The sequence below is a fragment of the Mustela nigripes genome, chromosome 4 (assembly GCF_022355385.1).
Source record: "Mustela nigripes isolate SB6536 chromosome 4, MUSNIG.SB6536, whole genome shotgun sequence".
NCBI lineage: Eukaryota > Metazoa > Chordata > Mammalia > Carnivora > Mustelidae > Mustela > Mustela nigripes.
This window is the reverse complement of record NC_081560.1, coordinates 87,590,373-87,606,272: the sequence shown is the minus strand read 5'-3', so window position 1 is coordinate 87,606,272 and position 15,900 is coordinate 87,590,373. Positions and strand designations below refer to the sequence as shown.

The 15,900-nt window shown below is 41.0% G+C and overlaps 1 protein-coding gene across 1 annotated transcript in view; it reads left to right on the top strand.

Annotated features, from left to right (window-relative positions):
• Positions 1-15,528, top strand: part of LOC132016339 (pseudouridylate synthase 7 homolog) — a 47,967-nt gene extending 32,439 nt beyond the window's left edge. The window contains exons 8-11 of the mRNA XM_059397577.1: positions 5,857-5,985; positions 6,638-6,763; positions 14,242-14,303; positions 15,332-15,528. Of these exons, the coding sequence (XP_059253560.1) occupies positions 5,857-5,985; positions 6,638-6,763; positions 14,242-14,303; positions 15,332-15,528 (514 nt within the window). The remainder of the gene's footprint in view (positions 1-5,856; positions 5,986-6,637; positions 6,764-14,241; positions 14,304-15,331) is intronic.
• Positions 15,529-15,900: the final 372 nt, after the last annotated feature.

The window sequence follows — 15,900 nt, the reverse complement described above, 5'->3', positions numbered from 1 at the left end:
TGGTGAAGCGTCTGCCTTCAGCTCAGGTAATGATCCCAAGATCCTAGGATTGAGTCCTGCATTGGGCTCCCTGCTCAGTGGGGAGCCTGCTTCTTCCTCTCCCACTTCCCCTGCTTGTGCACTTGCACATTCTCTCTCTCTCTTTGTCAAATAAATAAATAAATAAATAATATTTTTAAAAATATAAGTAAGATCAGAGGAAAAAAAATTGCTGAGTCAATGAATGTTGTTGAGATAACTGAATAGCCATCTGGGAAAAAAAAAATTGGCTCTTTACCTCTGTTCCCTAGTCTAAAATTCCAGGTGAATCAAAAATTTAAACATAAAATAAGTACAAAATAATCAGTGATGACATTTTGCCTGTCTTCACTGAGTGGGTAAAGTGGCAATGCTTTGTCAGATTTTCTTTTTTCTTCACACAAAGAAAACGTTTGTTTGAAGTAAAGAAGGTGATCACTGGGAATGGCTTCCAGAGCTGTGACTCTGCCAGAGAGTAACAAAACCGGTTACAAAGCAGCACCAGCCACAGTATCACTGCCCACGGATACAGATAAATACATATTTTTTTTTTTTAGTCAGGTCCTTGGTGGAATTTTTTTTACTCCACAGTTGGCCTCTTTATTAGGCCATAAAAGGGGCACCTGGGTGGCTCAGTCATTAAGCGTCTGCCTTCAGCTCAGGTCATGATCCCAGGGTCCTGGGATTGAGCCCTGCATCCGGCTCTCTGCTCAGTGGGAAGCCTGGTTCTCCCTCTCCCACTCCCCCTGCTCGTGGTCCCTCTCTCGCTGTGTCTCTCTCTGTCAGATAAATAAAATCTTAAAAAAATAAAAGGCCATAAAGCAGAAAGGCATGTGTGATACTGTTAATTTAAAATGTGGAGTCCACGCCACTGGTAGCTGCTGACACAATTGCCAGTTTATGTGTGAAGAACACTTTCCCCCTTTCCTTCACCTCCTTGTTGCTTAGGATGAGGAGACGCCATGATTTAAAGCCAGGGAGTGAGAGCAGGAAAGCCTTCCCGAGTCAGCAGGACCTGTCCTATATCCCCCTCCGTTGTAAGGAATCCACTTTTGGCATCACAGGCGGACTGGGGAAGGAGCAACGGATGCTCCCACTCAAAGCCCCTGGGCAGCAGTGCCTGAGGTCTTGTCTTTTTCTCCACGACTCACCTGCTGTGAACTTAGAAAACCGTAGCAGTGAAGGTCAGTGTGTTGGTGAGCTCATGGCCTGCTCTAAGTGTGATAAAAAGGAATCACTACCATAATCAAAAGGAAAAAAAGAAAAGTGTCCTTTTTCCTGAAAACAGCAAAAAGTGGTAGAAGTATTCTACCCTTGGGAAACATTTAAAAACAAAAACAAAAAAACCTCTCTGGCTAGAGATACCCTGAGTATGTCTTAAACCTCAGAACTATTCTTTTTTTCAAGATTTTATTTATTTGACAGAGGGAGCGAGTGAGCAGAGAGGGAGAAGCAAACTCCCCGCAGAGCAGGGAGCACGACATGGGGCTCAGTCCTACAACCTGAGCTGAAGGCGAACGCTCGACTGTGCCACTCAGGCAACCCTAAATCTCAGAACTATTTAGAAAAAAAAAAAAAAGATTAATGAACATACCTAAAACTCTACTCTATAGTCCTTTGTTTACAGAAGAATGCCACCTAAGGCAGGAGGGGAGGAATGGTAGATGGAGAAAAATTCCCTCTCTCACATTAACACACCAGTGTTTGCTTCAGGCAGTAAGACTCCTGGGGTACCTGGACAGGCGGATGAAAGACTGAGGAACAGGATAATCCTAAGGATTAGGGAGAAGGTCCCTTTACAGTAAAAAACCCTAGTACGTACCATCCTAACCCAGTGATTAAATTTATCACCATCAGTGTTGGACAAACTGAACACTGTTGCCTTTTGCTGGGATCTGCTGAAAAGATCATAGCATCACCTAAATAATGTGTTTATTTGAGTTGGATCACGAGGAAACAAATCCGAATGTAAAGGCACGGTGTGAGACAGCTGGCCTGGATTCTGCCAAAAGTCAGATACCAACAGAGACAAAAAGGCTGGGCCGAGGCACACAGCTTAGTAGACGCTAACCGGACATCAAGACGGCAGTATGTAGTCCTTGGTTAGATCCTGAATTCAGGGAGCTTTAAAAAAAATTGAAATGATCTTATCGGGTAACTGGGTAAGTGTGGGTGTGGACTGCCAATCAGTAGTGTCGAATTCATGTTGGGCTTCCTGACCAGGACCCGCATGGGTAGCAGTCCAGGATACACACACAGGGGTCACTAGGGTTAAGGTGTGAGGTCTGCAACTAACTCAGAATCATTCAGTAAAGTATTTCGATTTCACATGTGTGTCTTTGTGTATGCATGTGTGTGTACTGTATGCAGGTTCCTAGATTAGAGAGAGACTTACAAAAGGGGAGGGAGTTAAAAGTTGGTAAATCTCTTAGAACATACAAGGTTACAATGTTGCCATTATTCTCCAGCTCTGATTTTTTTTTTTTTTTAATAAAACAGGTAGGGAGAGGTTTTTTTTTTTGTTTTTTTTTTTTTTTAAGATTTTATTTATTTATTTATTTGACAGAGAGAAATCACAAGTAGATGGAGAGGCAGGCGGAGAGAGAGAGAGAGGGAAGCAGGCTCCCCACTGAGCAGAGAGCCCGATGCGGGACTCAATCCCAGGACTCTGAGATCATGACCTGAGCCGAAGGCAGTGGTTTAACCCACTGAGCCACCCAGGCGCCCCTTTTTCTTTCCTTTTCAAAGATTCTATTTATTTATTTGACAGAGATCACAAGTAAGCAGAGAAGCAGGCAGAGAGAGAGGAGGAAGCAGGCTCCCTCTGAGCAGAGAGCCTGATTTGGGGCTTCATCCCAGGACTCTGGGATCATGACCTGAGCCGAAGGCAGAGGCTTTAATCCACTGAGCCACCCAGGCACCCCTAGGGAGAGATTTTCTAATGTATAAATTAATATAAATAAACTAGACTCAGGGCACCTGGGTGGCTCAGTCAGTTAAGTGTCTGCCTTTGGCTCAACTCATGATCCCAGGGTCCTGGGATTGAGTCCCACATCGGCTCCTTGCTCAGCTCTCCCTTTGTTTCTCCCCCCAGCTCATGCTCGCTCTCTCTCTGAAATAAATAAAATCTTTTGTTTTTGTTTTAAGATTTTTTTGTTTATTTCTTTGAGAGAGAGAGAGAATAAGAGAGAGTGCCATGAGAGGTCAGAGGGAGAAGCAGACTCCCCACCAAGCAGGGAGCCTGATGTGGGATTCGATCCCAGGACTCTAGGGTCATGACCTGAGCCGAAGGCATCTGCTTAACCAACTGAGCCACCTAGGCGCCCAATAAATAAAATATTTTTATGAAAATAAATAAACTAGGGATGCCTGGATGTCTGTCGGTTAAGCAACTGCTTTAGGCTCTGGTCATGATCCCAGGGTCCTGGGATCAAGCCCCGCATCAGGCTCTCTGCTCAGCAGCGGGCATGCTTCTCCCTCTCCCTTTGCTTGCCTCTCTGCCTACTTGTGCTATCTCTCTGTTGAATAAATAAAGAAAATATTTAAATAAACAAACTCACAAAATGGGAGGTAATATTTACAAACTATGTGGTAAAGGACAGATTTCTTTACTCTGAAAACAGAAAAATAATAACAATCCAAAATACGTTAAAAAAAAAAGTAACAGGACAAACAGGCAGTTCACAACCAACATATGTAGAAATGTTTAACCTCATAATAGGAAGTGTGCAAATAAAAACCAAAGGTAAATATTTTTTTAACAGTCTGGCAGACTTCAAAAAGATTTATAATAGGCCCTGGCAGCAGACACAGGGATGAGGCAATAGGCACTCATATGTTAATATTGTGAGCATAAATTGATAAAACTTTTTTGGAGGGCAGTAGGGATTAAAATTTAAAATCTGTACCTCCCACATCGAGGAATTTACTCCGAGGATGTATCTGTATAGATGCACACAAAGACGTATGTGTAAGGATGTTTGCTGTAGAATTGTTTGTGATAGCAAAAGTTAGGTCCTTTAAATGTACACCAAAGGGGATCAGATGGAGGATTGAATAGGCAGGACAACAGCCATCCCATGCACTGGACAAAGAATGCGGCAGCCTCGGAAGTACCGTGTGGATAAAGCGCATCTTGGATATGCATTTTTAAGTGGAAGAAAGCCAAGAGGCTAGGGCACCTGGGTCGCTCGGTTAAGCATCGACTCTTGATTTCAGCTCAGGTCATATATCTCCTGCTCCGGAGATTAAGCCCCCGCATTGGGCTCCCCACTGAGCGGGGAGTCTGCTTCCCCTTTCCTTCTGCCTCTTACCCTGCTCACACACACACTCTCTCTCTCTAAAAATGAATAAATCTTTTAAAAAAAAGTGCTGAACAATTTATAATGTAACAAAAGAGGGGAGGATCTGGGTGCTAGTTACATGGTTGAGTTCACTTGGTGAAAATTCATCGAGCAGAACACTTAACGAGTCTTGTATTTTGCCATATATATAAAACATATAAAGATCTTACCAAAAAATTCCAAAAAGGGAGGAGACTGTGGGTACACCTATGCCTCTTTATACAAAAAGTGTTTCTGGAAGGATGCACAAGAAACTATTGGGGGCACCTGGGTGGTTCAGTGGGTTAAGTCTCTGCCTTCGGCTCAGGTCATGATCCCAGGGTCCTGGGATGGAGCCCTGCATTGGGCTCTCTGCTCAGCAGGGAGCCTGCTTCCCCCTCTCTCTCTGCTTGCCTCTCTGCCTGCTCGTGATCTCTGTCTTTCAAATATATAAATAAAATCTTTAAAAAAAAAAAAAAAACTGTTAACATGGGCTGCTGATGAGGAGAGGTGTTGAGGAATAGAGAGAGGACATTGGTTTTTTAGTTCTGTGTTTGTTTTTCTATGTAAATTACTATTATAGAAGTTAAGGAATTTTCATGAAAGTTTCCTTATACCTTTTAAAGATTTTTTTTTTTTTTTTTTTTTTTTGAGAGAGAGAGCAGAGGGAGAACTCCTTTTACAATCATGGTCCTGGGGCTTGATGCCAGGACCCCGGGATCATGACCTGAGCTGAAGGCAGACACTTACCCAACTGAACCACCCAGGCACCCCATTCTTAACACCTTTTAAGTGATAACAAGGTACACATTTGTAGTAGAATGCCATCTCTATCTCTGTCTCCATCTATATAATATGTTTGAAAAAAAAAAAGAATGGTAGGAAATGCAAAGTTAAATATTAGCAGATTTTTTTTCTTTTCTCTGTACATTTTCAAGTTTTCTTCTTAAGATCACAGTATTTTTCTGATAGATGAAAATAGGACTGAGGGATTGCTCTCTGTTATTATCCCCTTCCCTCTCACAAAATGTAGCAAATTTTACAGATATGATTGTCCCATTACTCAGAAATCACAGTAGGCTTTATGAATATAAATGTGGCCCAGGTTAATCTATCCAGTAAGATCGAACCAGCATCATTTTGCTGAAGGAACAATCCAGAGGGAAATGAAAAATGCTCAGCCCACTTGCCCGTGTTCTGCTCCTCATAACTTGGTGCGGTCTTGTTTCTAGTTGTTGTGTCCTATAGCAGGGTGCTCAAGACTATTTCATTCAGGCAGTATTTTATTTTATTTTATTTATTTGACAGACAGGGAAAGGGAATACAAGCAGGGAGGGTGGGAAAAGGAGAGGCAGGCTTCCTGCTGAACAGGAGCGTGATGCGGGGATTGATCCCAGGACTCTGGGATCATGACCTGAGCCAAAGGCAGACTATTAATGACTGAGCCACCCAAGCGCCCCTTCAGGCAGTATTTCATGATCCTCTTTGTGCTCCTTTTTTATTTTATATTTTTTAGAATAACCGCTCAAAGACTTGCCCACTTGAACAAGTGCTTGATGAACTTTAAGCTGGGGAATTTCAGCTATCAGAAAAACCCTCTGAAACTGGGAGAGCTTCAAGGGAATCACTTCACAGTTGTCCTCAGGTAAAGACCTGCAGATAGGAGTGCAAACCAGAGAGGGTCCCCCTGGGCCGCCTCACATCTGTTCAGAATAGTTATTAATCCAGGTGAGCTGGCTCTAGCAGGTGTGGCAGTGAGGGAAGGCCCAGCAGAGCCTCATAGGGCTGGAAGAGCAAATAGTGCTGGAGAATTGTACCAACACCCCCTCACCTCTCAAAACTCAGCTCCTCCTTTGGAAAGGAGCCATGTGCTTCAGACACGGTGTTAAGAGATGGAGAGCCTATGCTTCTGCTTATAGGCAGTAGCTAGGATGGGCAAATTCACAGACACAGAAAGTAGAAGAAAGGTTACCTGGGGCGGGGAGTCTAAGAGGGGGACTTCGGAACTATTGTTTAATGGGTCCAAAGTTTCAGTTTGGGAAGAGTGGAAAGTTCAGGAAGTAGATAGTGGGGAATGTTGCACAACATTGTGGGTGTACTTAAAAATGGCCAAAACAGTCAATGTTACCTGTATTTCACCACCGTTTTTAAAAAAAAAAGCAGAGAGTCCTCAGCAGGTGGAGAGAAAGCTGCAGGGGATAAGCGAAAAGCACGAAGCCAGGCCATATCATTGATGATAGGCGTCCCTGAATGTGTTTGACTCCGTTTTTTTCTCTGGGTAACTTGGGCCCTTGCAGAAATATAACAGGAACTGATGACCAAGTTCAGCAAGCTATGAACTCTCTCAAGGAGATCGGATTTATTAACTACTATGGGATGCAAAGATTTGGAACTACCGCTGTCCCCACATATCAGGTTGGAAGGTGCGTATTTAATTTCTTGACTTTTGTCTGAAAGAGCTCACTTGAAAAAAGAAAGGTTTTTTTTTGTTGTTGCTGCTGTTCTTATTCATTCATGTCTGGGCTGAGTGAACCAGTATGTCTCATCAGCTGATCTGTAGACTCCTTCTAATTTTTGTTGTGTTTTAAGATAATGCAAATTAATATAAAAATAATAATAAAAAATTAAATCACTGTTCAAAAGGATATAATTTGGAAGGTAAGTTTTTCTCTGATCTGGGATAACCCATCTAGGAATTCTATTCTTAGTTGCTTCCTTACAGGTAAATCTTGACTCAGTACAATAAGCTGTAGGGTAGCCCGACAAAGATGATACAGTTTGTGATCTCTTTTTACAAGTGCTTTCCAGTTTATTAAATTTTCATCTGCACTTTGCCTGCCCTTTAAAGAAAGTGGTGTGGGATGGAAATAGCGTGGTAAAGCTTATTTTAAGAACTCTGATTCACTTTCAGGCAATGGAGAATCCCTGTAGTATAACCTAGGGTGGAAATCCCATCAATAAATAATTGGACTCTTGATCTTGGGGGTCATTAGAGCTCCATGTTGGGTGTAGATATCACTAAATAAATAAACTTAAAAAAATAAAAATAAACTTTAAAAGGGACACCTAAGTTGGAAGAGCATGCAACTCTTGATCCCTGGGTCATGAGTTCAAGCTCCACATTCAGGTGTAGAGATTACTTAAATAAATATTTTTTTCTAAGATTTTTTTTTTTAAGATTTTATTTATTTATTTATTTGACAGAGATCACAAGTAGGCAGAGAGCCTGATGCAGGGCTCAATCCCAGGACTCTGGGATCATGACCTGAGCCACCCAGGTGCCCCTAAGATTTTTTTTTTTTTTTTTTTTTGAGAAAGAGAGAGATTCAGAGTGGGTGGAGGGAGGAGCAGAGGGAGAAGCGGACTCTACACTGAGCATGGAGCCCGATGCAGGACTCCATCCCAGGACCCTGGGATCATGACCTGAGCTGAAGGCAGATGCTTAACCAACTGAGCCACCCAGGTGCCCAAAAAGATAAACTTTTAATACATGCCTACATACTTACTTGGATTTGGAAGCCTAAACCTGAATATGCTGTCCAGTAGATTATTAAATAAAGTAATCATTTTCATGGTTATAGAAGTCATGAGTTGGAAGTGATCTGAAGGATAAGGTAGTTCATGGTCTTACTTGTGTTTCAAACCCTTTTTCTAACAAAGGTAAAATTTAGGGTTAGGGGTCTGCTGGAGCTCACTAGTTGGTCCTCTGTAGCCCTGGGAGCAGAGGACTTCTCTTGATTCCTGTGCATGGTTGCAGCAGTTGACTACACATACTCGCGTTTGTTCATGCTTTTTTTTTTTTTTTAAGATTTTATTTATTTATTTGACAGAGATCACAACTAGGCAGAGAGTCAGGCAGAGAGAGAGGAGGAAGCAGGCTCCCTGCTGCACAGAGAGCCCAATATGGGCCTCGATCCCAGGACCCTGAGACCATGACCTGAGCCGAAAGCAGAGGCTTTAACCCACTGAGCCACCCAGACGCCCCATGTTCATGCATTTTTAAACGCACAAAATGATTGGAGTGGCTCAGTTGGTTAGGCATCTGACTCTTGGTTTTGGCTGAGGTTATGATCTCAGGGTTGTGGGATCAAGCCTCTCATAGGGGTCCGCACTCAGTGTGTTTGAGATTCTCTCCCCCTCTGCCCCTCCCCCTGCTCGCACATACTTTCTTTCTCTCAGATAATAAAGTCTTTTTTTAAAAATGAAATAAAGTTTTAGAAAAGCACAAAATGATAAAAATCTCATGCCTCTACTTCTTTGAGGTAGTGTTGTGGAGATTAAAAACTCAGGCAGTTCTGAGCCTCAGATTACCCATCTGTTAAATGGAGATCATGAAGTGATGTGATATTTATGCATCCCCTATTGCTGTGTCTAGGATATAATAGGTGCTCAATAAGCAGAAAGTAGTATTTTAAAGCTAAAGCATACCAAGCAGAGAAAGAATATTTACCGGAAAGAAAACTAAAGTCACTAAATATCATTATTATTAGATAGTAAATGATCATGTTTTCAATTTTGCTAAATGGTCAGAGGACATTGATAAAGATAGTGAAGATATTAATTGTATCATGGGACAGAATATTTAAGGGAAGACTGTATCAGCCTTTTGTTTTGTTTTGTTTTAAATAGCATTTATTTTTTAAGTAGGTTCCATGCCTGACTTGGTGCTTAAATTCATGATCTCGAAATCAAGAGTTGTACACTCCACTGACAAGCCAGCCAGATGCCCCAGGCTATATCAGCTTTTTTTTTTTTTTTTTCCCAAAATTTTACTTATTTTAGAGAGAAAGAGCACAAGCATGAGTGGAGTTGGGGGAAGGGAGGGAGAGAATCTCAAGCAGACTGTGCCCTGAGTGCAAAGCCTAACAGGGCTTAGTCTCATGACCCTGAGAGCATGACCTGACCCAAAACCAAGAGTCAGACTCTCACTGACTGACCCACTGAAGTGCCCTGTATGAGTTTTTGAATTTGTAATTAATTTGGCAGAAGAATAGCCAGGGGACCCTGCAAATGTACTCCAAAGATAATGTAAAATGGCTAATGAAAATAAGATCAGATTTATCAAAAGTGTAGAAAGGAACAAAAATTGCATTGCTTTCCCTAAGTATAGTCATTATACAGTCCATTCAAAATTTCAAACCAGCAGTTTCCTAGCTTCAGAGCAGCCCCCTATTACCATCATAGGATCTCTCAAGGGAAAAACAAAACCACCCTTAGTTTATAGATTAAAAATGGAAAAATGACTTTTATCCACAGTTTTTAAAGAACCCTTATAAAGACAAAAGAAACAAATAACAGTCTAAAAATTGGCAAGTGATCTGAGCAGACATTTCTCTAAAGAACATAGACTAATGGCCAGTAAGCACACAAAAAGATGCTCAACATCACTAGGGAATCACTAATCATTAGGGAAAAGCAATTTAAAAAAATATATATTTATTTATTTGACAGACAAAGATCACAAGTAGAGAGGCATGCTGAGACAGAGGGGAAGCAGGCTCCCTGCCGAGTCAAGAGCCCGATGCAGGGCTCGATCCCAGGACCCTGTGATCATGACCTGAGCCAAAGGCAGAAGCTTTAACCCACTGAGCCACCCAGGTGCCCCAGGGAAAAGCAGTTTAGAACCACAGTGAGCTATCACTTCATATGCACTATGATAGCTGACATCACAAAGACAGACGATAGCAAGTGTTGGTGAGGATGTGGAGAGATTGGAACCCTCACGTGCTGCAGGTAGAAATGTAAACCAGTACAGCCATTTTGGATAACAGCCTGGCTAGTCCCCAGAAGGTTCAGTCATACAACTTAGCTGTTGTACTCTAGGTGTATACTCGGGAGTTGAAAACATGTTTACACAGAAATTTACACCAATGTTTATAGCAGCCAAAAAGAATGGAAACAACCCAGATGTCCCATCAACTAATAAATGGTTAAACAAAATGTGGTGTATCCATACAATGGAATATTATTCAACAATGAAAGAGAATGGAGTGAGGCGCCTGGGTGGCTCAGTGGGTTAGGCTGCTGCCTTCGGCTCAGGTCATGATCTCAGGGTCCTGGGATCGAGTCCCACATCGGGCTCTCTGCTCAGCAGGGAGCCTGCTTCCTCTTCTCTCTCTCTCTGCCTGCCTCTCTGCCTACTTGTGATCTCTGTCTGTCAAATAAATAAATAAAATCTTAAAAAAAAAAAAAAAAAAGAATGGAGTACTGACTCCGACTACGTGGATGGACCTTGAAAACATGCTAAGTGAAAGAAGCTAGTCACAAAAGGCAAGATATTGTAGGATTCATATATATGAAATATTCAGAATAGGCAAATACGTAGAGACAGAAAGCTGATTAGTGGTTGCCTACGTTTGGGGAGGGGTAGCAGAGAGTGACTGCTGATGGGTGTGGGATTTCTTTTGGGGTGCTAATAATGTTCCAGAATGATTGTGTAATGTCAACAATTCTGTGATTATACCAAAAGCATTGAATTGTGCACTTAAATAGATGAATTATATGGATATATGAATTATACCCCAGTAAAGCTGTTTTTATTATTTTTTTAAAGTGGAATAAATCCTTGCATATATGGTCAAATGATATTTGACAAGAGTAACAAGACCAGTGGAGAGAGGACAGTCTTTTCAACAGATTATGTTGGGGAAATTGGATTATACACATAAAAAAAGTGAAGTTGGACCCTTAACACCATTACAAGTTGTCTCACACCATGCACAAAAATTAACTAAAAATAGATCCAAGACCTGAACCACTAAAATTATAAAATTAGGGGAAAACCTCATGACATTTGATTGCCAATTTCTTGGATCTAACAGTAGGTTGGGTTCCATAAAATCAAAAATCTCTGTGTAGAAAGGGCACTATCAACAGAATAAGAAAGCAGTCTGCAGAATGGGAGAAAATATTTGCAGGTTATCTGTTGAGGGGTTAATGTCCAAAACATAAAGAGTTCCTTACAACTCAACAATAACAAAACAACTTGATTAAAAATTGACAAAGAACTTGAATAGACCTTTCATAAAGAAGAAATGCAAATGACTTATAAACTAATAATGAAAAGATTACCAATCAAGATTACCAGTCATTAAGGAACAAATCAAAACCATAATGAGATGATTTTTTATACCCATTAGACCATTATTAAATAAATTGTTGGTGAAGATGTGGGAAAATAGGAACCCTTGTGCATTGCTAATGGGAATATAAAATGGGCCTGCTGCTATGGAAAATGATACAGTAATTCTTCACAACATCAAATGTAGAATCACCATATGATCCATAAATTCCATTTTTTAGTGTCTACCCAGAAGAATTGAACATGAACACTCAGCAAGTATTTACTCACCCATGTTTTTAAGAGCAGTGTTCACAATAGCCGAAAGGTGGACGCAATCAAGTGTCCATTAACAGGTGAATGGATCCAAGACATGTTAGATCGATACAATGGAGAATCCTTCAGCTTTGACAGGAAAGAGACTCTGACACATGCTACAACATGCATAGACCTTGAAGACTTTCATGCTGAATGAAATAAGCCAGGCACAGAAGGACAAAAACTGTGTAAATCCTCTTACCTGAGGTAACTCGCATAGTTTCATACATAGTATGAAACTCGCATAGATTCATACATGAAGTGGAGCAGTGGTTGCCAAGAGACAGCAGAGTTTCAGTTGAGGAAGATGTGAAAGTTCTAGGGGCAGGTCGTCCTGATGGTTACAGTGTGAATGCACTCAGCACCGTAGAACTGTACACTTGAAAAATGGCTAAAATTAAGAGTTTTATGTTATGTGTTTTATATACAATTAAAGGGTGGCTCAGTGGGTTGGGTCTGTGCCTTCAGCTCGGGTCTTGATCTCAGGATCCTGCTCAGCGGGGAGCCTGCTTCCCCCTCTCTCTCTGCCTACTTGTGATCTCTGTCTGTCAAATAAATAAATAAATAATCTTTTAAAAAAAGTTGGAAGAAAGATAACGTAAGAAAAGTAGGAAACATCTTAACGTGTAGAGGACCAGATAGAATGGCCTCTTGTAAATGAAATCTACACATATTTCATACGGCACTAGGTAGTGAACTTTCATGTATGTGGCAGCATCTTAGGAAACTTGATAGTATACCACGTGTTGGCAGACTTTTTCTTTGAAGGGCCAAGTAGTAAATGTCTTGGGCTTGGTGGGCCAAGGAGTGTTCATAGCAGGTGCTCAGCTCTGCTGTTAAAACAGTGTGGAAGGAGTCATATACGATGCGTCAGGGAAGAGCACAGGTGTTTTCAAGAAACCTATTTACAAAATCAAGGGGCCAGCCAGGTCACGGGTTTTTGAACACAGACATCTTCTATGCCACCTGACTGACCAGTGCCTCATCCTGAACTCATTCTCTGCTCTCTCTGGAGGTGTTGTGGATAGTCTAGACAGTTGCATAATGTGTCATCCAGGAGAATATTGAAGGACTGATAGAGCATGGCTTCTTCTAGGACTGTTAAGGATGGCCAGGAGTAAGAGTCTGTTATGTAATTAATCACATTAGTAGATAAAAAATCGCTATGATCCTATCATTGGATACCAAACAGCATTTTATACAGTTTAATATGCAAAAATATGCCATATAGGTTTCTTAAATATGAAAAATAAAAACCCCAGTTAGCTAGAACAAAAATTAATAGAAGGGATTTCGGTATTCTTTTGGTGGGGAAAGCCTTTCTTCTTTTAAAGTTTTAGTTTTAGAGAGAGGGAAAAAGTGAGTAGGCAGGGCGCTGGAGGAGGAGGAGAAAATCTCAAGCAGACTCCCCACTGAGCATGGAGCCTGACTTGGGGCTCGCTATGGAGCTCAACCCCACAGTCATGGGATCATGAGATCATGACTTGAGCCAAAACCAAGATTTGGGCACTTAACTAGGGAAGGCCCTTCTAAGCATGACTCCAACACCAGAAATCTTAGCTGAAAGAATTCAGGTAAGACACCCGAAATAGAATTTTTGTATGGCAACATATAATGGAATAAAAGTTAAAGGAAAAATTGGATATGCTTACAGATTTATCAAAAACATCATGGAGGCACCTGGTTGGTTCAGTCAGCATGTGACTCTTCATCTTGGGGTTGTGAGTTCTACCCCCACAGTCTTTAATGGGGACCCTGGGTGGCTTAGTGGATTAAGCGTCTGCCTTTGGGTCAGGTTATGATCCCAGAGTCCTGGGATCAAGTCCCACCTGGGGCTCGCTGCTCAGTGGGGAGTCTGCTCCTCCCTCTGCCCCTTCCCTTCCCTGTCCACCCCCCAGCCCCACCGCTCGTTGCCTCTCAGTTTCTGGTGCTCGCTCGCTCGCTCTCAGATAAAATCTTAAAAAAAAAAGTTACAAAAAATACTCTCTAAAGTGTTGATTTAGATAGTGTTAGATAACAGGTAACCTTTCTTACATACTATTTAATTTTTAAGAAGCATATATTATAATCAGTAAAAATAAAGGTATTTCCATTTTGGCAAGAATAGTAAGGAAGGATAAAGTGTTATTTATTCTGTTTGTCTAGGCAAGAAGGTATTAACAAGGGGGAGAGGTTTCTTGAGAAGTTTCAAATAAGTTTTAGTGCAGAAAGGCTTAACTTTGATTTATACACATAATACCTTGTATAACAGCTTGATGAGTTGGTAGTATTTATACTATTAGCATTTTAAAACTGAGGGTGATACTGAATGTTAATGAGTGAACATGCTCTTCATTTTGTTCTCTCGTTTTTAAGTTCTTTTGGCATTTACGTTTGAAACCTTTATCATTATATTAGTTTTCCAGCTCACTGTTGCATTTAATAAAATATAGACAGTTAACATGATTTGTGACTGCACAGATTTTGACATATAAAATACATCTTACTGCAAAATTAAGTAAAATCAATGATGTTTAATTTTAGAGCTATCCTGCAGAATTCCTGGACTGAAGTCATGGATTTAATATTGAAACCCCGTTCTGGAGGTATGAATAAAATTCATGTTAATGAAAGAAATAGAATATTTTGTTAAGTATTTGTGGAATTGCTTTGAATAAAAAGTATGTGTGCTTACTGGGGGTCGTTATTTCAGAATTTTCAAGATTGTTTTTATAGTAAAATAAAAAGATGGTTCATTTTTCATAAATTCTGTGTGTATATATATATAGATGTGAGATTTATAACATATCCTGTTTTCAGCAGTTTAGCTCATGTAATTTATTCATTCATAAATGAATACATGTATTTCCTTTTCCCTGTGCTCTGTTAAATCTCTGAACATTCAGGAATGCAGGCACATTTCACTTGTAGTTAATTTTTAAGCATAGTGTGATAGAATGTAAAAACTGGGCCAAAAAATGTTGAGGATTTTTAGTTTAAAGAGTTTGTCAGGAACTTCCCAGAAAGTACCTCTACATTCATACTGTATGAAAAAAAGATTTCAGTGCTTCTGTACAAGGGCGCCTAGGTGGCTCAGTCAGTTAAGGGTCTGACTTTTGATTTCAGCGCAGTTCTTGATCTCAGGGTCCTGAGTTGGAGCCCCACTTTGGGCTCTGTGCTGGGCGTAGTGCCTCTTTAAAAAAAAAAAAAAAAAGAAAAAACCTGTACAAATTATCAAAACAGGTATGCCCTTTGAATAATTGTTTCCAAATTAAAAGAGATAAAGTTGTCTAATTTTAAGGAGAGTGGCCTCTTAAATTTGCCCACCCAGTAGAGAAGGAGAAGGAAGAAAGGACTACCTGGGTTTTGTCTTGTGACTCAGCCATTGTTATGGAACAGTAATGGTGTTTAAATCCTGGGGTGGCAGAAGGTGGACAGAGCTGGCTGGTTCGGTGCACTCTGCCTGTCCTGCCTTGTCACGTTCTGGTGGCTGTTCTCAGGTGAGCAGAAGCTGTTCAGAGTACCTGAAGCACAGAGAGCCATTTCTAATTTTGTGTTCTCTCGGCAGCACATTAAGTTACGGAAACCTGCCTGTCAATAATTTATTTTAATCACAGCTTTTCTTCCCTCCCAGCTGAAAAGGGCTACTTGGTTAAGTGCAGAGAAGAGTGGGCGAAGACCAAAGACCCAGCCGCTGCCCTCAGAAAACTTCCTGTCAAAAGGTGTGTGGAAGGGCAGCTGCTTCGAGGACTTTCAAAATATGGAATGAAGAATATAGTCTCTGCGTTTGGCATAGTGAGTCCTATTTGTGAAGTCAGGCGAATGACTTGAGGTGGCTTAATGCTTTTTAAATATTTTCTTTAAATGTTTTACTAAATTTTGAGAGAGCAGAAGGTAAATAAGGATCCTTTGGTGATCTCTGACCAGAGTGATCCTTGTTTGTGCCCTGAACGGTGATGGGGGCGGAGGGTGGGTGAAGGAAATGTTGGCAGTAACTATTAACGTTGAGGGCATGAGGAGAGCATTGAAGTGGAAGATACTATCCACGAGAAAATTAAAATTAGCCATTTTTGTACTTCAGAAATTCACAGACCATGTTAGAGTTCGTTTCTTGGTCATTCTCCAGGTTCAGCCCTCTGACCTGCCTAAGAAGCTGCACGAGGAGTGGTCTAAATGATCACATTTTAGTTTGGTTTCTTCGTG